The 22,428-nt window shown below is 39.9% G+C and overlaps 2 protein-coding genes and 1 long non-coding RNA gene across 4 annotated transcripts; 1 reads left to right on the top strand and 2 right to left on the bottom strand.

Moving 5' to 3' along the window:
- Positions 1 to 1,501: 1,501 nt before the first annotated feature.
- On the top strand, positions 1,502 to 13,206 carry LOC125993364 (uncharacterized). The gene is made up of 4 exons (XR_007490168.2): positions 1,502 to 1,693; positions 2,940 to 3,026; positions 8,213 to 8,326; positions 11,462 to 13,206. It is a non-coding gene; the product is annotated as an uncharacterized lncRNA (long non-coding RNA).
- Positions 6,965 to 11,465, bottom strand: LOC137839522 (cell surface glycoprotein 1-like). 2 transcript variants are annotated; one of them, XM_049760084.1, is made up of 8 exons: positions 11,388 to 11,465; positions 9,023 to 10,944; positions 8,866 to 8,930; positions 8,613 to 8,782; positions 8,221 to 8,423; positions 7,689 to 7,750; positions 7,459 to 7,607; positions 6,965 to 7,378 (listed from the first exon to the last, which is right to left on the bottom strand). In XM_049760084.1, exons 2-8 carry the CDS (start codon positions 10,925 to 10,927, stop codon positions 7,290 to 7,292), a joined length of 2,643 nt encoding a protein of 880 aa, XP_049616041.1. In that variant the 5' UTR covers positions 10,928 to 10,944; positions 11,388 to 11,465; the 3' UTR covers positions 6,965 to 7,289. The 2 variants fall into 2 exon arrangements, with proteins under 2 accessions (XP_049616041.1, XP_049616032.1); XM_049760075.2 differs by lacking the exon at positions 11,388 to 11,465 and having other exon boundaries at positions 9,023 to 11,039.
- Positions 13,207 to 13,515: 309 nt separating the features above from the next.
- LOC125991711 (soluble scavenger receptor cysteine-rich domain-containing protein SSC5D) lies at positions 13,516 to 21,771 on the bottom strand. The gene is made up of 11 exons (XM_049760087.2): positions 21,617 to 21,771; positions 21,169 to 21,389; positions 16,973 to 17,037; positions 16,724 to 16,893; positions 15,599 to 16,656; positions 15,445 to 15,509; positions 15,186 to 15,361; positions 14,790 to 14,995; positions 14,426 to 14,487; positions 14,195 to 14,343; positions 13,516 to 14,117 (listed from the first exon to the last, which is right to left on the bottom strand). The coding sequence occupies exons 2-11, from the start codon at positions 21,169 to 21,171 to the stop codon at positions 14,029 to 14,031; spliced, it is 2,043 nt and encodes a 680-aa protein (XP_049616044.1). The 5' UTR covers positions 21,172 to 21,389; positions 21,617 to 21,771; the 3' UTR covers positions 13,516 to 14,028.
- Between the last annotated feature and the right edge of the window lie 657 nt (positions 21,772 to 22,428).

Genomic DNA, 22,428 nt, shown 5'->3' with positions numbered 1-22,428 from the left:
GTGGCTTTTATAATGCAACTGTACAAAAGGTGTTTGACCTGAACCCAAGATGATGCATTTGGCAGCAATCTTGCTAAAGATTATTGAACAATTCCTGGATCAGGGCTGTCAGCTGTCACTCACACCCTCTATTCTTTTGTCGCCATGCATTCCGCCTGATTCTAATGTCACATAAAGCAAATAAAGAATGAGCAACGAGGGCGGAACCCCATGGACCGCTCACTCATTTAAAGAAAACAAATCAGTCACATCAGACAGTACAAGTCGATATTTATTAGTACTTGAGTCTTGATTTTTCTTTGACTTAATACGCTCTACATTTGAAGATCCATAATTTCCATAATATAAATAATTTCTACCCTTTGTCAGATTATGCTGGTTACTCTTTTTTGCTCGGATGACAACACGACGTAAAAAGTCAGAGAGTTGAGATCTCGGTTTGAGATTTAGCTGTCTTCTATGACGTTGAAAATAAAAAGAGACATAGATGGAGAAACATGAACCAGAGAGAAAGATGACGATCCCCATGTATGGCTTCATTCAAGAAAATAATGTAATTTAATGTTGTTTATACCAAAAAGGATTGATAGCAAATGCACTCAATAAAAGGGAAAAAAAAATTCTGTGCGTAGCAATTTTCTCCTTATCATGCCAAGTTATGGAATACATACGTACAGGTAGCTAATATTGTAGGTATAAGGTGTCTAATTTTAGTAGCAATGGTACACTCCCAGGTTTCTATTGAACTAAAGCAATGCAGCGACGAGAAAAAGATGATCCCCGTGACGTCTCTTTTCATTCATGTCACACGTTTGTTGGTTTAACATTTGTAATGTCGCACTTTTGGGAACAAAACAATTTCAACGTGACGTCCCAATTTATTTGCACAATACACACTTAATTCCATGATTCATACATTATTATGTCATATGAAGGCAAAACATGCACGCAAGATATTCATATAATAATTTGAGTTTATTGTAATTATGTTTTATTACGAGTGTCTGTCTCGTAGAGTGATTCCCAACCACTGCTGGCAACTTGGCTCGAAAATAATGATTATAATGATTATAATGCATGTTTGTTCTTCTATCTATGCCAGTGACATTTAGTGAAAAGTAGAACCATTAAAATAGACGGCACAAGGCATATTGAGCCCGCTTTGGTGATACAATTTCTCGACAGGGCAGAAGGCTTCGTGACGTCTAGAGCGAAATTAATACATTTTCTGTATTAACATCTACACAGGAAAAAAAAAATGCCATCAAGCGATTGATTGATGGACGGACAGATGGAAAAATCCACTATTCTAACTGAACAACAAAGGGTCTGAAGTAAACAACAGATTAAGCATATACATATATTTATTTTTTTTTTCAAATATGCCGTTTTCTGGATTTTTACACAAAAATCAACTCATTCATGTGGGGCCCATGGTGTTTTTTGGGACATTTGAATGGACATTCATACTCACCCGTCATGTTAATTTTTTTAATTACTTTGTGAATATATTTCTGAACACGTTTTATGCTGTTATATGCAAATAGTACTATTGTATCAGTGGCGAGTATTTGGGGATTTCAATAAGGCACCTGGGACAACTGCGGGGGTCCTCTTTACCCGGAAGTAGTTGACAGTGAGCGGGAATTTCGCCGGGTCTTGACTGTAACTGCCGCTGTTGGGTGTGTTTCAGGTGAGTAACGCTGTTGAAAAGATGATGATCAGAACTCGCAATACTGCCGGTATACTGCCTAAATATGAATCATTTAGTTTTTCCACAGTGTGGATATAACCTTTTATGCTATGTTTTTATTTTTATTTATCTCCCTATAATGTACTAGTCTGTCATTCAAATTTCACAACGGATGAAATTTAGCTCCGGCTGATTCCGACTGGTTTTACACTGGAATGTTTGTATATATGTCTGTATCGTTAGTGTTTAGTACTGTCCTGTCTAAATAATTTTTTTTAAAAATTAAAAAAAAAGAGAGATACATACGGTTACGGTTGTACATTGTATAATTTTGCGTAGAACATGAACAATGTGTGATGTTTATAACGGGTCGTCTGTACCCGGAAGTAGTTGACAGTGAGCGGGAGTTTCGCCGGGTCTTGACTGTAACTGCCGCTATTGTGTGTGTTTTTCACTAAATTTATTATTATATAAGTAAATTCATTATTATTTAAATGCTATTATTACATCAGGGTAAGTTTTATTGTATTTTTTTACACACGCGTGCGTGGAGTGATTCGCGTCCATGCGTGCGACATTCATATTTTCAATATTAGTGAGGTACAGGACTGTGTTCGTATATTTGGGGTATTTTTATATTCTTTGAGATGCATTTCTCTTAATTTTCCATTGAAAACATGTTGAATGTTTATCCCAAAAATTCTACATTTTTCTCTTTTGTTTCTAAATTTAATCAAGGGCCACTCAAAGTGTGGTTGGGGTCTGCATGTGGGCCCATGGTCCAGCAGTTGCCCATGTCCGGTATACATAAGTGTTGACAGGCTTAAATTTTGATAGAAGGATTTCAATTTGCATAAAATTTGTGACAGACAACAAATTATATTCCAGTCCTGCTCATCGGTATTGGCACCCCTTTATTTTTTGCCTACATTATTATTATTATTTTTTGCATTCATTGCCAGAAAGCTCATCATCCTTGGAGGCTTGTGGTCTGTCTAGGTACCCCTTGGCTAAGTTTAGTTGTACCTTTTCATATGGTTGCCTGTCTTTCTTGGCCTTTGCCCATGACAGCCTGTTTAGTTCCATGTGCTGCGTATGGTACATGTTACACAGTGAGTTTTCCCCCAAAAAAATCTCACATTATTTATTGCTTTAAATGGTTGTTTATTATTTGCTCTTTTGGGAAAAACACAAGTTCTCTGTAGAAAATAAAATATTTTAATTGATTGTTTTTTTTCTCTCTCAGGACACATTCTGTATTATGTACTTTCACTTCATGGGTGTCGATAATAATGAGCAGGACCCTACAAGAGTGTTGGTAAATCCCAGCAGGGTAAGTTTTATTGTATTTTTTTTTTACAGTCACATTTTTCATATTGCTTCTTATAGTGTATAAATATTTTTTATTTCTATATATATTGTACTAAGTCTTTGGTTCTTATACAATCAACAAAGAATTCATTTAGTATACAGTGTAAATAGGTTTAAATTGTTGTAGCTGTCATGGTCTGTGTGCTCGCCCCTCCCTTCCTGTGTCTCTCAATATATGTATTAATCACAGTCCCCTGGCTCTTGTTACCTGTTGCGTATGTAAGTCCTGTCTGCGTGTCACACCACTGTCGGATTGTTCTCGTCTCGTCTGTCGTCGTTCCTGTCTTTATCTTGTCTTTTGTTTACTTAGTCTTGTCCCTAGTCGAGCTTCTTATAGTTCTCCAATAAACCCTGGTCCAAGCTGCATTTGGTCACCCTGCTCCGTTCCATCCATGACAGTAGCGCCTTAAGGTTTCCAGTCTTACACAGTGACCAGAAAGTTTTGTTTCATTCGTGCACATTGTTAAAAGGCTTTGATTAATATACAGTGTACAGAGGCTTTGATTTTTATATAGTTTTAAAAGGCTTTAATTTGTACATAGTGTATAACAACTTTCATTTGTGTGGAATGGCTAAAGACTTCAGTTTTTACACAGTGTACAAAACTCCCATATAAATAGTATCTACAGGCTTTAATTTTACTAGACAGTCAGAAAATCCAAAAGCTTTTGTTCTCATACAGTGTGCTAAGCTTTCATTTAAATACACTTCCATTTACATGTAACTTAATGATCGGCGATCCACGGCGACCAATTTTGGACAGTCAGAAAATCGAAATGCTTTCATTCTTATACAGTCTGCAAAAGCATTAATTTACATACACTCCATTAACATGAAACTTAATGATTGGCGATCCACGGCAACCCCCCTGAGATTTTTTGGCAAACTGGCCCAAGATGCTACTGCTGGCCCAGCAGTAACCATGACAACAGCACCATACCAGATGCGGTGATGAAGCTCGTCCTGTGGCTTGCTGCACTTGAAACTATTAAGAAGAAGATATAAAACAATAAGCTTCTAATAATTGTGCAAAAATTACTTTGTTTTTTTTATATAGCTTACGTGTGGATGAGGTAGGGGCTACAGTCGCCTCATCGCCACTACCGAACAGTTCGTTGTCGCCAAACTGTTCGTCATCGCTGAATAGGTTTTCTTGGCCATAGGCAGTCATAAACACCCAGGCCAATATCAAAACTAAAACCAGTTTTTTGAACATTGCTTTCCAAGCACTCCCTGAAATGATGACAAAAGGTCCGTTTTTATCAAGTTCTGACAATATGAAATAAACACATCTGCTCCAATGGTGTAGATTAAAATAAATACATATCAAATTGATCTACAGTTTTGAGATTAAGACTATATTATTTTACAATTTGTTGCCTCTTGAAATATACAGGATGATCAAATTGATCAATGGTGTAGATTAAAATAAATACATATCAAATTAATCTAGAGTTTTGAGATTAAGACTATATTATTTTACAATTTGTTGCATCTTGAAATATACAGGATGATCAAATTGATCAATCTTAAAGTTTTTGCGGGTGCGTACTACAATTAATTGGATAATTGACAAATTTACGAGTCTTCATGAAATTTGCATAGCAGTAACACAACAAAATCAGCATATATTTTGATTGTACATATTATGCAGCCTACCTTAAAATGTGTGAATTGAAGAAAAAGGCTGTAATCTATGATCTTTCTGGAAAAAATGTGTTTCCTCACAGGTGAAAATTCTTGCCAACCTCTTATATGGGTTCTACATTGGGCGGGAGATAAGCCACAGCCTTTGGGGGGGGGGGGGCAGTTCTGTATTTAAGATACACAACAAAACAAGCCTCACCCAATGAGTGTTTGGTATAATTTTTTTTTTTATATTCAAAAAACAAACTGCTCACAGGCTTAGACTCGGAAACTCAACCAAGCCTTTTTTTTTTTTTTTCATATTTTTCATAATTTCTAAAACAGGTACACTATATTTAGGGGACAGAATGCAAAAAAAAATACAACTCAAAGAATATTTACAGTAAAAAAACTGTCGGTAACGTAAAAAAAAAAAAACTAGTGTCTGGACTAACCTGAATTTTTTTTTTCTTCTTCCCAATACCATCAGATCACAAAGCGTACTTATTATAATAATTACAATAATACTCTTTCTAAAATCAGAAAGACTCAGTCAAGGGCTTTTTTTTTTAACAGTAATACTAAGATAATAATACGAGTAATACTTCATCAAGATGAAATGCTGTCTTACCCGTTTCACCACAAATTTAACGTTGTCATCCCAACCCTATCTACAAGATGGTCTGATAGTGTTGCAGTCTTTAAAAATATCTCGTACAAATGTGTCATACTCGTTATCAGCAATTCCTCTCCAGTCTTTCTTCCATTGTTTTGAATTGAAATCAGAAGACACCAGCATCAACGTGTGACGTCAGTGCCTCCCCAGTCATAAAACTTATCGCACGTCACTGCATCTGATTATCTTTCACGGAAACATTTGGATCATTGTTTTTTTCTATGGGAATGGCTAGCGTGATGTCACTAGACGTCAGCACGTCATTTGGGGTTGACGTCTTCTTAAAAATACATAGTTCACGGGACACATTTAAACCAGACAAACAGGCTGTAGGGGTACACTTGCCTGTCTTGTGTGCCGACACCGTGAGTTCGGTTCTCGCATATACATAACGGTGTGAATATATGTGTATGTGCAACAAAAAAAAAAAACACTATAGTTCAGGTGTTGTGCGTAACTGTTTCCTCTATTATTCACGGTGGGGATTCATTACGTCGCCTATGGCGCACCTTGTGGACATTTAGTCCAAAGACTACACTTTGGGGAGCTTCTATATTCTATAATGTACCTTTATTTAGAAGAACACATACTATATGCAACTGTAAAATATTTCCATGCCACTACTAGAATGTTATTTTTCAATATTTGCTGAAAACATTTGACATTTTGCTGCAATTCTTCAATGTTATCCATTTTAACCATGTTCATTTGTTTTGGAATAGAAACTGCACACGCACACGCACACACAAACACACACACACAAACACACACACACACACACACACACACACATCACTTGTCAGCTTGAGACTCATTCAGTGTTGTTTCATTCCACTTGGGCTTCCGCTTCTAATATTAGAGAGGCTCGTCAACATGCTCCTCCTTTAAAAAATTTTTTTTGTCAATGGCATGACGTCATGGTCACCTAAAGCACATTGATTCACCTTTTCCCACGATTGACAAAATTGAAATTGTGGTTGGCTAATTGGAGATGGAAAGTTATTTCAGTTTGTCCAGGTAGCAACGGGTCAACATTTCCATCAAATCACAGTCTTTAAAAATGCTGAGTGTTGCTGTAGTTATCGGGGAGTATGAATACCGTATTTTCCGCACTATTAAGCACACTTAAAAACTTAAAATTTACTCAAAAAAACACAGATTTCCACAATTTCCCAGAAAGAAATCTGTCAGAATCTGCTTAAAAGGTTCCTTCAAATGTAAAATAACGTAAATTGGTTATTTCTCAACATAAGATCATTCGGACCGAAACTTGGCGGGTTCTTAAAGTTCAGGCATCAAGCGACCTCAAAACGAGACTTTGTGAAAATTATTGGTGAGGAAGAGCTAATGTACTTAACTCATTAAAAGGGGAATGAACAATTTGTTCTAGAGGATTCTGGAGCAAATCGAAGTACTCATTTGATGTTTGTAAAAAAAAGACTACACTAGGTTTCAATTACTGGTTTCTTTTCAGGGCCAGCCAAGGTGTTGTAACAAGAATGAGTGCCAAAATCACATCTCTAAGTGCTTAAATTCTTACAGTGCCTTAAGGTTTCAAGTCTTATATAGTGACCAGAAAGTTTTCTTTCATTAGTATACATTGTTAAAAGGCTTTTATTAATATACAGTGTACAGAGGCTTTAATTTTTATATAGTTTTAAAAGGCTTTAATTTGTACAGAGTGAATAACAACTTTCATTTGTATGGCATGTCAAAAGACTTCAGTTCTTACAGTGTCCAAAGCTTTCATTTAAATAGTATCTACAGGCTTTAATTTTACTAGTCAGTCAGAAAATCCAAAAGCTTTTGTTCTCATACAGTGTGCAAAAGCTTTCATTTACATACACGTGCCTATGAATATAACTTAATGCTATGGCAATCGGTAATCCCCGGCGACCAATTTTGGCAAATTGGCCCAAGATGCTACTGCTGGCCCACCAGTAGCCATGACAACAGCACCATGCCAGATGCGGTGATGAGGCTCGTCTTATGGCTCGCTGCGCTTGAAATCACTATTAAGAAGAAGATATAAAATAATAAGCTTCTAATAATTGTGCAAAAATTACTTTTTTTTTTTTTTTATATAGCTTACGTATGCCGTTGACTAAAATGGATGAAGTGTCCACGTTGAAGGCTGTGATGTCGGACGCGGCGTTGATCAAAACGTTAGCAATGGCATTATTGCTGGGCACCAGGCTGGAGTCGAATCTCAAGTCCATGGAGTTGACAATAGAGCCATTACTGCAAAGCAAATCCTCACTCATAAATACTCAGCCAGAAATACACCTCTATTTTATTTATTTATTTATTTATTTATAATACCTGAATGACGTTACTGTCAGGTCGTTGAATGAAGAAAACGTGTCAATGTAGAATGGTTCAAGCTGTGGAGAAAGCGTCACAATTGTATCAGCTTTGTTTATCGCATAGTTGGTATGCAGAGAATCAAGTATTGCAATGAGTAGGCTGAATTTTGGTGGCTTCACAGCAAGATGAGTCGGAATGCTCCGTATCACTGTTAACATGAAGTTTCAACGCTAAAAATGAAGCCTTTTCTGTGGGCTACCACTACTTCTTTTTTTGTAATTATAATTATGTGAATACTTGAATCTCAGCATTTAACAAAAAGACTCACAATGTTATTTTTGTCAAATGCGGAGAATCAAGCATTCTGACGACTGTCAACATTTGCAAAAAAATGAAACAGTTTGAGCTTGCGCTCAATTAGCGTGAATGCTTTTTCCCCCAGAATTGCTCCAATCTAACACTTTTATAAGCTCCATAATGTTTTGTAAGCCAAAACAATTAGGGAATGTGCTTTAGTCTAATGCTGTTGTGAATCTCAGGGCCTCACCGTCATCTTGATGAGTTCTGCTCGACTGATAAACGCAGCAGATGATTGATTGAGCAAGTCGCTCGTGAACACCTCGCCGACAGACGTAAACCTCAAAGTCCGAGTGGTGAGTGACGTGCTCGTCACGGGGTTCTCGGTGGATGCCATAGCTGGAGCCGCAGTGCCATTGGGTTTTGCTGTAGTCAAATTTCTTCGCGGAGAGTCTGGCACAACAATCGGGAGACACTTGGTTCATCCTTGTACTCACAACAAATTTAGTACAACAAAAATTACTAGACCAAAGACTCTTGCTACTCCCTAATAAACCTCCACTGATGGCACAAAAATTACAAAAATGGTTTTAACATCCCAACGGCGGACATGGCCAAGCCGTTGACGGCGGGAGAACTCACCAATGACTTCAACGCTCTCAAGGACAAGGTTGAAGGTGTTGTTGGGCTGGCTGAGCGTTTCCTCCAAGGTAGCGACGACGTCCTCGTCCGCGGGAGTGGTAGATGTGTTCCTGAACACCAGACCAACTTCCACTTGCGTGTTTTCCATTCGCGTCAACACCACAGCGCGGCTGCGAGGAAAGACCCAAAATATGTTTTCATTTGGATACAGCTTCATATATACTCAATTCTCAAAACAAGTGCACAAACTTACAAAATTCGAATAACAAAGGTACGGATAAAGAAAATGCCATATCTCGTCCTGTAGATGATGTCATACTGTAACATGGCAAAAAAGGTGACAAATTAGAAGCCAGAAAAAAATTAAAAGCCAGGACAAAAAGCATAGGGAGGATGACAACTGGACCCACCGCAGTCACAACCCTCCTTTCAAGCGCTCTGTACTGTGGACTGCTGACGTCGTTGAATTCTTCCACAAATGGTTCCGCCAAAGTTGTCGACAGCACAACAACCGGTGGTGAAGATGTGGGGACTACTGTTGGAGTTGTTGGATTTGGAGCAGTAGGCCTTTTAGTTGTTGTAGAGACATTGGTAGGCGTTGGTCCTTTAACTGTTGGAGTTGTTGGATTTGGAGCAGTAGGCTTTTTAGTTGTTGTAGAGACATTGGTAGGGGTTGGTCCTTTAACTGTTGGAGTTGTTGGATTTGGAGCCGTAGGTCTTTTAGTTGTTGTAGAGACATTGGTAGGGGTTGGTCCTTTAGTTGTAGGGACCTGGGTGGGGGTTGGCTCTTCAGTGATGGTTGGCCCTTTAGTTGTAGGGACATGGGTTGACTCTTGAGTGATATTTGGGTCTTCAGTTGTAGGGACATGGGTGGGGTTTGGTCCTTGAGTGATGGTTGGCCCTTTAGTTGTAGGGACATCGGTGAGTGTTGGCTCTTGAGGGATGGTTGGCCCTGTAGTTGTAGGGACATGGGTGGGGGTTGGCTCTTGAGTGGGAGCTGGCTCGTTAGTTGTAGGCACATGGGTGGGGGTTGGCTCTTGAGTGATAGTTGGCTCGTTAGTTGTAGGGACATGGGTTGGGGTTGGCTCTTGAGTGATAGTTGGCTTGTCCATTATAGGGACATGAGTGGGGGTTGGCTCTTGAGTGGTAGTTGGTTCGTTAGATGTAGGGACATGAATGGGGGTTGGCTCTTGAGTGATGGTTGGCCCTTTAGTTGTAGGGACATCGGTGGGGGTTGGCTCTTGAGTGATGGTTGGGTCGTTAGTTGTAGGGAGATGGGTGGGGCTTGGCTCTTCAGTGATAGTTGGCTCGATAGTTGTAGGGACATGGGTGGGGTTTGGCTCTTGAGTGATGGTTGGCTCGTTAGTTGTAGGGAGATGGGTGGGGGTTGGCTCTTCAGTGATAGTTGGCTCGTTAGTTGTAGTGACATGGGTGGGGGTTGGCTCTTCAGTGATAGTTGCCTCGTTAGTTGTAGGGACATGGGTTGGGGTTGGCTCTTGAGTGATAGTTGGTTCGTTAGTTGTAGGGACATGGGTGGGGGTTAGCTCTTGAGTGATAGTTGGCTCGTTCGTTATAGGGACATGGGTGGGGGTTGGCTCTTGAGTGATCGTTGGTTCGTTAGTTGTAGGGACATGGGTGGGGGTTGGCTCTTGAGTGATGGTTGGCTCGTTAGTTGTAGGGAGATGGGTGGGGGTTGGCTCTTCAGTGATAGTTGGCTCGTTGGTTATAGGGACATGGGTGGGGGTTGGCTCTTGAGTGATAGTTGGTTCGTTAGTTGTAGGGACATGGGTGGGGGTTAGCTCTTGAGTGATAGTTGGCTCGTTCGTTATAGGGACATGGGTGGGGGTTGGCTCTTGAGTGATCGTTGGTTCGTTAGTTGTAGGGACATGGGTGGGGGTTGGCTCTTGAGTGATGGTTGGCTCGTTAGTTGTAGGGAGATGGGTGGGGGTTGGCTCTTCAGTGATAGTTGGCTCGATAGTTGTAGGGACATGGGTGGGGTTTGGCTCTTGAGTGATGGTTGGCTCGTTAGTTGTAGGGAGATGGGTGGGGGTTGGCTCTTCAGTGGTAGCTGGCTCGTTAGTTGTAGGGACATGGGTGGGGGTTGGCTCTTGAGTGATAGTTGGCTCGTTAGTTGTAGGGACATAGGTGGGGGCTACAGTCCCCTCATCGCCACTACCGGACTGTTCGTCGTCGCCGCTGCCAGACTCTTCATCACCGCTGCCGGACAGTTCGTCATCGCTGGACGGGGTTTCTTGGCCATAGGCAGCCATAAACACCCAGGCCAATATCAAAACTAAGACCAGTTTTTTGGACATTGCTGTCAAAGCACTCCCTGAAATGATGGCAAAAGGTCAGTATTTATCGAGTTCTGACAATATGAACACATCTGCTCCAATGGTGTATATTAAAATAAATACATATCAAATTAATTTACAGTTTAGAGATTAAGACTATATTATTTTTTGCAGTTGCGTACTACAATTAGTTGTACAGGGTCCGGCAAAATGATCTGACACATTTGTAGGTTTAATAAAATGCAAATAAATTAAAGAAACAAAACAGGGTTTCTTTTATTTTCCAAAAGTACATATAATGCCGTTTTGTTTCGTTTCATTTCATTTTCGTTTTGTTTTCGAATAATGTTATATAATAATGAGCAATCTTAAAGTTTTTTTAATTGTATTATTGACAAATTTATGAGTCTTCTTGAAATTTGCATCGCAGTAAAACAACAAAATCAGGATATATTTTGACTGTACATATTATGGAGCCTACCTTTGAATCTGTGAAGTGAAGCAAAAGGCTGTAATCTATGATGATCTTTCTGAAAACAATGCTTTTCTTCACAGGTGAAAATTCTTGGCAACCCTTTATATGGGTTCTACATGGGGCGGAGATATAGATTGAGAAGCCGCAGCCTTCGGCGAAAAAAATACTCCTTCTCTGTCATTCTCCAACAATATTGCTTCAACAACATTAAATAGTAAGTAGTACTTGTAATGTAAATGCCACTAAATTGAGAATCAGGTATTTTTTTAATTTTGCTTGATGTCATTTTAAATGGATTTTTAACCCATTTTGTAAATTTGTGCAGTTCTGTATTTAAGATACACAACAAAACAAGCCTCACCCAATGAGGTGTTTTGCATACATGTCTCCCCCCCACATGCCATCTTCACACTCCTTAACTTCAAATTCTCTCGCAACCCAGTGAACATTGATGCATGACCAAAATATCCTGTGGGTCTTCAGTTTTGTGAGATCACACATTATTACGCGACTAATACTACGCTATAAATATCCCATAATGACAGCACTAGTGTTATGTGACCTCTGCAGAAACTCAGCCAATAGCATGTCAAATGGGGGCAGGGCCAGCGGCATTTTGGAAGCCTTTGGAAGATCGTTTATCTTCCATCAGATTGTCTTTCATGGAAACGCCTAGATCATTTTTTTGTACAATGGGGATGGCAAGCATGATGTCTGTCACTAGACGTTGGCACGTCATTTGGGGTTGACGTCCTCTCAAAAATACAGTAATCCCTCGCTACATTGCTGTTCATTTATCGCGGCTTCAGTACATTGCGGATCACCTCCCCCCCTGAAAAAAAAAATTCAAAATTCAAAATAAAAATTCTAAAGTGAGGAATTATGGCACGAAAGTTGCCCGCACACCAGCAGTAGGCAGGGAGTGCCCACACAATTGCAGTATGTACAAAACTGTCACAATAATGAGTTCTAAAAACACATTTACAGTATTGTATCTTGTTATAAAAAAATTATAATAAGAAAAGTGTTCTAAAAACATGTTTACAGTATGTAGACTTGTACCTTATAAAAAAGTTGTCATAATAATAGAGTTCTAAAATCATATTTACAATATGTATACTATAGCTACATCTACATATGTTAGACACACGCACACATACACGTATCATTTATATTATTTATACATTATTTTCTATATGTCATTTACACTATTAATATAGTATTTACATGTTTGAAATTGTTATTTAATGTTCTAATGATAACATATGTAGGTATATGGTTTATTATACAATTATTTATTGACGCACAAATTTTTTATGTATGCTCGCATATACATAACGGTGTGAATATATGTGTGTATGTGCAACCAAAAAAAAGCACTATAGTTCAGGTGTTTAGTCGTTCGCAAAGGGAGCTGCACGTGTTGTGCGTAACTGTTCCTCTGTGATTCATGGCGCAGATTCATTACGTAACCTTTAGCGCGCCCTTGTGGACATTTAGTCCAAAGACTACACTTTGGAGAACTTCTATAATACACCTTATTTAGAAGAACACATTCTATATGCAACTGTGAAATATTTACATGCCACTAGTAGAATGTTATTTTTCAATATTTACTGAAAACATTTGACATTTTGCTGCAATTCTTCAGTGTTATCCATTTTAACCATGTTCATTTGTTTTCTAATAGAAACTGCAAACGCGTGCAATCTGCTTAAAAGGTTCCTTCAAATGTAAAATAACGTAGATTGGTTATTTCTCAACATAAGATCATTTGGTCCGAAACTTGGCGGGTTCTTAAACTCCAGGCATCAAATGACCTCAAAACGAGACTTTGTGAAAATGATTGGTGAGGAAGAGCTCATGTACTTAACTCATTAAAAAGGAATGAAATTTTTTTCTGGAGGATTCTGGAGCAAATCGAAGTACTCATTTGATGTTTGTAAAAAATAATGATAATAATAATAATTTTTAAAAAATGGCGACCAACTGTCATGTTCATACTCAAAGTGCTTCTGACCTGTCTTGTGTCAGTTCCCAGTTCGGGTGAATCAGCCATAACTGTGGAAGAAGTCTGTGAGAGAGAGGAGGTGTGTGTTGTGTTCATGCTGAAACACGATCATCATTTCATGGGTTCAAACAAGATTGACAATAGATTCAATGAAAAGACACACTAGGTTTCAATTACTGGTTTCTTTTCAGGGCCAGCCAAGGTGTTGTAACAAGAATGAGCGCCAAAATCACATCTCTAAGTGCTTAAATTGTGCCTTAAGGTTTCAAGTCTTATATAGTGACCAGAAGGTTTTCTTTCATTAGTGTACATTGTTAAAAGGTTTTGATTAATATACAGTGTACAAAGGCTTTAATTTTTATATAGTTTTAAAAGGCTTTAATTTGTACAGAGTGAATAACAACTTTCATTTATATGGCATGTCAAAAGACTTCAGTTCTTACACAGTGTGCAAAGCTCCCATTTAAATAGTATCTACAGGCTTTAATTTTACTAGACAGTCAGAAAATCTAAAAGCTTTTGTTCTCATACAGTGTGCAAAAGCTTTCATTTACATACACTTCCCTATAAATGTAACTTAATGATATGGCAATATACGATCCCTGGCGACCAATTTTGGCAAATTGGTCCAAGATGCTACTGCTGGCCCACCAGTAACCATGACAACAGCACCATGCCAGATGCAGTGATGAGGCTCGTCTTATGGCTCGCTGCGCTTGAAATCACTATTAAGAAAAAGATATAAAATAATAAGCCTCTAATAATTCTGCAAAAATTACTTTGTGTTTTTTATATAGCTTACGTATGCCGTTGACAAAAATGGATGAGGTGTCCACATTGAAGGCTGTGATGTCGGGAGCGGCGTTGATCAAAACGTTAGCAATGGCATTATTGCCGGGCACCAGGCTGGAGTCAAATCTCAAGTCCATGGAGTTGACAATAGAGCCATTACTGCAAAAAGAAAAATCCTCTCATAAATACCCAGCGAGACTTACACCTCGAATTTATTTATTTATTTATTTATTCATAATACCTGAATGACGTTACTGTCAGGTCGTTGAATGAAGAAAATGTGACATTGTAGAGTGGTTCAAGCTGTGAAGAAAGCGTCACAATGTAGTATCAGGTTTGTTTATCGCATAGTTGGAATGCAGAGAATCAAGTATTGCAATGAGTCAAATGCTGTTACTCAAGCATTCTGACAACTGTCAACATTGGCAAAAAAATGAAACAGTTTGAGCTTGCCCCTAAGTTAGCGTGAACGCTTTATTTCCCAGAATTGCTCCAACCTAACACTTTCGCGAACTCCATAACGTTTTGTAAGCCAAAAACAATTAGGGAAGGTGCTTTACTCTGATCCTGTTGTGAATCTCAAAACATTTTTCCAAGGGCCTCACCGTCATTTTGATGAGTCCCGCTCGACTGATAAACGCAGCAGATGACTGATTGAGCAAGTCGCTCGTGAACACCTCCCCGACAGACGTAAACCTCAAAGTCCGAGTGGTGAGTGATGTGGTGCTCGTCACGGGATTCTTGGTGGCCGTCGTAGCTGGAGCCGCAGTGGCGTTGGGTTTTGCTGTCGTTGAATTTCTGTGCGGAGAGTCTGGTACAACAATCGGGAGAAGCTTGGTTCATTCTTGTACTCACAACAAATTTACTACAACAAAAATTACTAGAACAAAAATTCTTGCTACTCCCTAATAAACCTCCACTGATGCCACAAAAATTACAAAAATGTCTTGAACATCACGACAGCGGACAATGGCCAAACTGTTGATGACGGTAGAACTCACCAATGACTTCAATGCTCTCGACGACAAGGCTGATGTTGAAGGTATTGTTGGGCTGACCAAGAGTTTCCTCTAAAGTAGCAACGACATCCTTGTCCGCGGGAGTGGAAGATGTGTTCCTGAACACCAGACCAACTTCCACTTGCGTGTTTTCCATTCGCGTCAACACCACAGCGCGGCTGTGTGGAAAAACCCAAAATATGTTCTCATTTGAATACAGCCTCATACATTCTCAATTCTCAAAACAAGTGTACAAACTTACAAAATTCGAATAACAAAGGTACGGATAAAGAAAATGCCAAATCTTGCCCTGTAGATGGCGTCACACTGTAACAGAGAAAAAGGTGACAAATCAGAAGCCATAAAAAAATTAGAAGCCAGAAAAAAAGCATAGTGAGGATGACAACTGGACCCACCGAATTCACAACCCTCCTTTCAAGGGCTATGTATTGTGAACTGCTGACGTTGTTGAATTCTTCCACAAACGGCTCCTCCAAAGTTGCTGACAGCACAACAACCGGTGGTGAAGATGTGGGGACTACTGCTGGGGTTGTTGGATTTGGAGCAGTAGGCCCCTGAGTGATTGTTGGCCCTTTAGTTGTTGTAGGGACATTGGTAGGAGTTGGTCCTATATTGATGGTTGGCCCTTTCGTTGTAGGGACATGGGTGGGGGTTGGCTCTTGAGTGATGGTCGGCCCTTTAGTTGTAGGGACATGGGTGGGGGTTGGCTGTTGAGTGATTGTTGGCCCTTTAGTTGTAGGGACATGAATGGGGGTTGGCTCTTGAGTGATGGTTGGCCCTTTAGTTGTAGGGACATGGGTGGGGGTTGGCTCTTGAGTGATGGTTGGCCCTTGAGTTGTAGGGACAAGGGTGGGGGTTGGCTCTTGAGTGATAGTTGGCCCTTTAGTTGTAGGGACATGGGTGGGGGTTGGCTCTTGAGTGATTGTTGGCCCTTTAGTTGTAAGGACATGAATGGGGGTTGGCTCTTGAGTGATGGTTGGCCCTTTAGTTGTAGGGACATCGGTGGGGGTTGGCTCTTGTGTGATGGTTGGCCCTTGAGTTGTAGGGACATGGGTGGGGGTTGGCTCTTGAGTGATGGTTGGCCCTTCAGTTGTAGGGACATCGGTGAGTGTTGGCTCTTGAGTGATTGTTGGCCCTGTAGTTGTAGGGACATGGGTGGGGGTTGGCTCTTGAGTGATGGTTGGCCCTTTAGTTGTAGGGACATGTGTGGTGGTTGGCCCTTTTGTGGGAGTTGGTCCTTGAGTTGTAGGCACATCAGTAGGGGGTTGCTCGTGAGTGATCATTGGCCCTTGAGTTGTAAAGATGTGAGTGGTGGTTGGATTATCAATTGTAGGAACATGGGTGATAGTTGGCCCATGAGTGATGGTTGGCCCTACAGTGGTGGGCACATGGGTGCCTGTTGGCCCATGTGTGGGTGATGGTCCATCAGTTGTAGTATTTTCCAATGCGTCAGCTGTTGAAATGAAAACAATTGATGACAACAACAATTTTTTATGGATGAGACAGACGTCCTAACTTACTAATGACTGCAATTGAGTCTGGAGCAAATGTGAGTGGAAAGGTATTATTGGTACTATTCACAGCTTGTATCAATTTCTCAACGACCACCTCAGCTTCTGGGATCTCATCAGTCGGTACTGAATTGTTGAACTCCAGGTCCAATTCAACTTTTGTGTTTCCCTGTTGTGGACTAAAAATAGAATCTCAGATGGTGCATTTACATTGGAGAGCAAGTTAAAATTGCCACATGCTTGTATTTCAAGTATTACCTAAATCCATTCACAATGGTGCGGATGAAAACGGTTCCAAATTCTTGCAAGAGGATCGAGTCACACTGTAAGAAGAATGAGTTGACTTAAGTAATGTAAGAAAATGGTTGCATTAGCTCAATATCTCATGAAGTAGTCTATTCATCCATCCATTTTCACATGCACTTCCAAATATGGGCAACAGGGCCAGCACGCCTATGCATATGGTAGTATGGAAGTATGGACTTCCAAGTATTCGGCTCAACTGACAGGGGAGGCCTTTGACTATTCACTTCATAAAGATACAAAACACACAAGAAATCAGCTAAGACAGAGTCCAACAAAAACCTGCCTGAAACGGTTATAACTTAAATCTTTACGCACCGTTGATATCACTTGTGTTTCAAGTTCTTTGTATTGTTCACTGCTGCGATTTTCAAATTCATTCACAAAAGGTTCTTCCAGAGTGCCTTCAATAGACACTACTCGCGAGATAACTGAGATGACTGCAGTTGTCCGTTGAGTTGTTGATTCATCTGTAGTTGCTGTTAATTGATTCATTGTTGATCCATCAATAGTAGTTGTTGGTTTGTCAACAGTAGGTGTTAATTTGTCAATATCAGTAGACGTTGATCGGTCAGTTGTTGATCTGTCAGTTTCAATTGTGGACCCTGGAACAGCTGTTGTTTCATCAATGCTTGCTGTTGATTTGTCAATAGTTGTTCTGTCAATAGTTGTTATTTCACCAATAGTAGTTGATCTGTCCACTGTTTTTTTGTCAACTGCAATTGTTGAGCCAATAGTTGTTGAGTCATCAGAAGAACTTGTTGATTCATCAATCGTAGGCAATGCATCAACTAATGATGTTGATTCTTCACCGGTATTTGTTGATTTAGCAATAGTGGTTGTTATTCTTCCAGTTGCTGCTGTTGTTAATTGGACAACATTTGTTGTTGATTTGTTAATAGTTGTGGATTTGTCACTAGGAGTTGTTGATTCTTCAGTGGTTGCTGTTGATTCTTCAAAAGAAGTTGTGGATATGTCAATAGTAGTCATTGATTCAACAACAGTTGCTGTTGATTTGTCAATAGTAGTTGTTGATTCATCAGTAATTGCTTTTGATTTGTCAGTAGTTGATATGTCAATTGTTGTTGATTGGTTAACAGCTTCTAGTTGAGCAGTAGTTGATTTGTCAATAGTCATTGATTTGTCAATTGTTGTTGAGCTGTAAAGTTTGATTGTTGATACAACCGCTGTTGATTCGTCATTACTTGTTGTTTTGTCAATAGTTGGGGATTTGGTCATCGTTGTTGATTCGTCAATAGTAGTTGATTTGTCAGTAGTTGTTGATCTGTCATCTACAATTGTTGAGCCAACAACTGTTGATTCATCAAAAGGACTTGCTACATTGACAGAAACTGTTGCTGGATCAACAAATGTTGTTGATACGTCAACATTAATTGTTGATTTGTCTAAAGTAGTTGTTAATTCATCAAGAACAATAGTTGATCTGTCAACAGCAATTGTTGATGCATCAATAGTCGCCGTTGATTTATTAATAGTTGTGGATTTGTCAATAGCAGGGTTTGATTCATCAATATTAGTTGTTCTAGCAGTTGTTGATCTGTCAATAACAATTGTTGATGCATCAACAAGCGGTATTGATTTGCCAATAGTAGCTGTTGATTCACCAATAGTCAATGTTGATTCCTTAATAGTAGTTGATTTGTCAGTAGTTATTGATCTGTCAAGTTCAATTGTTGTTCCAGCGGTTAATGCATCTATAGTAGATGATTTGTCAAAAGTTGTAGACTCATCAAAAATCATTGTTGAGTCAATAGTTGCTGTTGACTTGTTGATAGTTCTTACAGTGGTTGATGATCCATCAACAGCTGTTGATGCATTAACAAGAGCTGTTGATTTGTCAACAATAGTTGTGAGTTTATCAATAGTGGTTATTTTGTCAGTAGTGGCTGTTGATTTGTCAAAAGTAGTTGTTGATTCCTCAGTAGTAGTTGATACATCTGTAGTAGTTAATCTGTCAAATTCAAATGTTGATCCAACACCAGTTGTTGATGTATCAGTAGATTTGTCAAAAGTTGTTGACTCATCAAAAATAATTGTTGAGCCACCAATAGCTGTTGATTCGCCAATAGTTGTTGTTGGTTTGTTAATAATTATGTCAGTAGTTGCTAATCCATCAACAGCTGTTGATCCGTCAAAAACACTTGCTGATTCATCAAGAGTAGTTGATTCATATAGAATAGTTGTTGACAAATCAACAGCCGTTGTTGATGCATCAACAAGAGGTGTGGTTTTGTCAACAGTCGTCGTGGATTTATCAATAGCAGTTGTTGATTCATTTATAGTTGCCATTGAGTTTTCAAAAGTAGTTGTTGCTTCATCATTAGTACTTGATCCATCAACACCAGTTGAAGATTTGTCGACAACAATTGTAGGCAGTGTTGTTTGGCCAATGGTAGCAGAAGAAGATTCATCAACAGTAATTGTTGACTCCTCAGTCATTGCTGTTGATTTGTTGCTAGTTGTTGATTCGTCAATAGTATTTGTCAGTTTGTCAGTAGTTGCTGATTCGTCCATAGTTGCTGTTGAGTTATTAATTGTTACGTCAAAAGTTGTTGATCTGGCAACAGCTGTTGATTGATCAAAAACACTCATTGATTCATCAAGAGTAGTTGATTCGTCAACAGTAGTTGTGGAAATAGCAATAGTAGTTGTTAATTTGTCATTAGTTGCTCTTGGTTCCTCAATAGCTGTTGATTTGTCAGTGATAGTTGTTGATTCAACAACAATGGTTGCTTTTTCAATAGGTGTTGTTGATCTATTGACATCAATTGTTGATCCAACAACAGCTGTTGGTCTGTCAACAGTATTTGTACTTATGGATTTATCAATAGTTGTTGCTCCATCAACATCTGTTGGAGATACGTCAATAGTTGCTGTTGAGTCATCAATAGTTGTTGATTTGTTAGCAGTTGAACTCTTGGCTGTTGTAACAGGGCTTGTTAGTTCATTAGTTGACAGTCCATGAGTTGTTGGTATAGGTTCGTTTGTTGCTGAAGATCCCTGAGGTGTTGTTTCTGTAGCTAAATTGAAAAGAAAAGGGTAGATTTCTTCATAACCAATTAAACATTAATGCTAAGAGAATAAAATGTGAAATCTTGACTTACAAATGACTATAATTGAGTCTGGGTCAAAAGTGAGGGGGAAACTGGTGTTGGGACTATTCACAGCTTGTACCAATGTGTCTACAACCACATTAGCTTCTGGGATTTGATCAGTATTGTTGAACTCCAGTTCCACTTCTACTTCAGTGTTTTCCATTTGTTGACTTAAATGGAAAAAGTCAGAAATTAATATAAAATCTTTTTCATGAAACTGAAGCAAACAGTTCATATATTTCCAATATTACCTAAATCCAAGAACTATGGTGCGGATGAAAATAGTCCCAAATGCTTGGAAGAAGATAAAGTCACACTGGAAGAAGAATCAAAGTTTATAACAAATTAGCAACAGTTGATGTTTATTTTTGCCAGAAGAGAATTGTTTCATTTGATCAGTATCACTCCTCCAGGAATAACCAATTTAATGTGGCACATGGGATGAATTGCCAAAATTATTCTCTGTGCTATGTAAGCTGTCAAGGGCTAAATGCCCCAAGTTCTTTTTCCCAAGGTAAAACGGTCAATGGTAAAAAGCAGACGAAGAGTAATTCAAAAGACTAACAGACTCAACCGTACAGACCTACTGCTCCCTGCTCAAACATGGAACAACTAAAACCCCAGCGTGATATAAGACCTTGGGGTCTGATCCCCACACAGAATCTCCAGCCTGGTCCAACTGTGAGGAACCCCCTGGCTAGACCTGTTCCTCTCGTTAAGGAGTTTTTCCAACTCCAATCCAATCCAACTTTATTATAAAGCCCCTAAAAACACTACAAGGCCAAAAGTGCCATTTAACCTGACAGTAACTAAGTATCCCCCAGGTAAACCGAGAAGTGGGGCTGGAGACAGGGAAGGCTGTGATTCACTATTATCTATGTATGCCTGCTGCGGCTATGACATGGACTCACATATGTTAGGAAAACGGTTTGATGGATAGACGGATAAATAGATGAATGAAGGGATGGAAGGCTAAATGGAAGTTTGAGTGGCTGGATGAATAAATTACCATAAGAAAGTAACTTCTATACTCACCATGGATACCACTTGTGTTTCAAGTTGTTGATATTGTTCACTGCTGCGATTGTTCAATGCTTCAACATAAGGTTCCAACAGAGTGGCTTTAAGAGACACGACTAGTGGGGCAAGTGGGACGGCAGTCGTCGCCCCTTGTGTCGTCGCCGACGGCGAGTCATTGGCGGACGTCGTTGAGCCGAGGGACGACGTCGGTTCTTGGGTGGTCGTCGATACGTTCGCTGTATTTCGGAAGTCATAGATCAGTATTCACTTGGAAAAATGCACCCTTCTGTCTGTCTGACAAAGACAAATCAGTCGAGAAAATGGCTCTCCAAGTTAGAAATTAGCCAGGCAAGCGGAAGTCAGTCGCGGAACAAACCAGGCCCCGCCCGCTACTGAGTCCTGAGGAACACCGTGAGTCACGGAAGTGGATCTGAATGCGGATCTGAATCATTTGGTTACTTACAACTGACTGCAATCGAGTCTGGATCCAGAGCGAGGTCGAAGGTGTTGTTGGGACTCGTCACGGCTTCCACCAATACTTCTACGACCGCATCGGGTTCCGGTATGGCTTCGGCCGGTACCGAATTGTTGAACCGCAGCTCCACGTCGACTTGCGTGTTTCCCATCTGTGGCCTTGAATGTCCAAATTGGTACGTTTCAATTGCGCAACATGTACGTACGTGCTCTACGGTCTATCTGATCTTTGGAGTCTTACCGAAATCCAATGACAAAAGTGCCAAAGAAAATGGAGCCAAACTCTTGGAAGAAGATGAAGTCACACTGTAGAAGGAATCCATTTTTAGAACACCACAGGATCTTCTTTCGTGAGTACAGAGTAAATGGGGATAGCGAGATGTTGCTTGTACGCACGCACCGTTGATACCACTTGTGCTTCGAGTTGCTGGAATTGTTGGCTGCTGCGATTGTTCAGTTCTTCCACAAAAGGCTCCAACAAAATGGCTTCGACAAACACAGCTGGTGGGGCAACTGGGACGGCAGTCGTCGCCCCTTGTGTCGTCGCCGACGGCGAGTCATTGGCGGACGTCGTTGAGCCGAGGGACGACGTTGGTTCTTGGGTGGTCGTCGATACGTTTGCTGTATTTCGGAAGTCATAGATCAGTATTCACTTGGAAAAATGCACCCTTCTGTCTGTCTGACAAAGACAAATCAGTCGAGAAAATGGCTCTCCAAGTTAGAAATTAGCCAGGCAAGCGGAAGTCAGTCGCGGAACAAACCAGGCCCCGCCCGCTACTGAGTCCTGAGGAACACCGTGAG

Source organism: Syngnathus scovelli, chromosome 1 (genome assembly GCF_024217435.2).
Source record: "Syngnathus scovelli strain Florida chromosome 1, RoL_Ssco_1.2, whole genome shotgun sequence".
Classification (NCBI taxonomy): domain Eukaryota; kingdom Metazoa; phylum Chordata; class Actinopteri; order Syngnathiformes; family Syngnathidae; genus Syngnathus; species Syngnathus scovelli.
This window is presented reverse-complemented; position numbering and strand designations above follow the sequence as displayed.

Coding starts and splice junctions, on each gene's coding strand:
- LOC137839522 (XM_049760084.1), bottom strand. CDS start 10,927: ATGTCCAAAAAACTGGTCTTAGTTTTGATATTGGCCTGGGTGTTTATG. Junction 7,751..8,220: donor CAGAACTCATCAAGATGACG/GTGAGGCCCTGA, acceptor CTTTCTCCACAG/CTTGAACCATTCTACATTGA. Junction 7,608..7,688: donor CTGACAGTAACGTCATTCAG/GTATTATAAATA, acceptor TTTGCTTTGCAG/TAATGGCTCTATTGTCAACT.
- LOC125991711 (XM_049760087.2), bottom strand. Junction 15,362..15,444: donor ACCTTTGTTATTCGAATTTT/GTAAGTTTGTAC, acceptor TTTTCCACACAG/CCGCGCTGTGGTGTTGACGC. Junction 14,118..14,194: donor CATTTTTGTCAACGGCATAC/GTAAGCTATATA, acceptor TTTTCTTAATAG/TGATTTCAAGCGCAGCGAGC.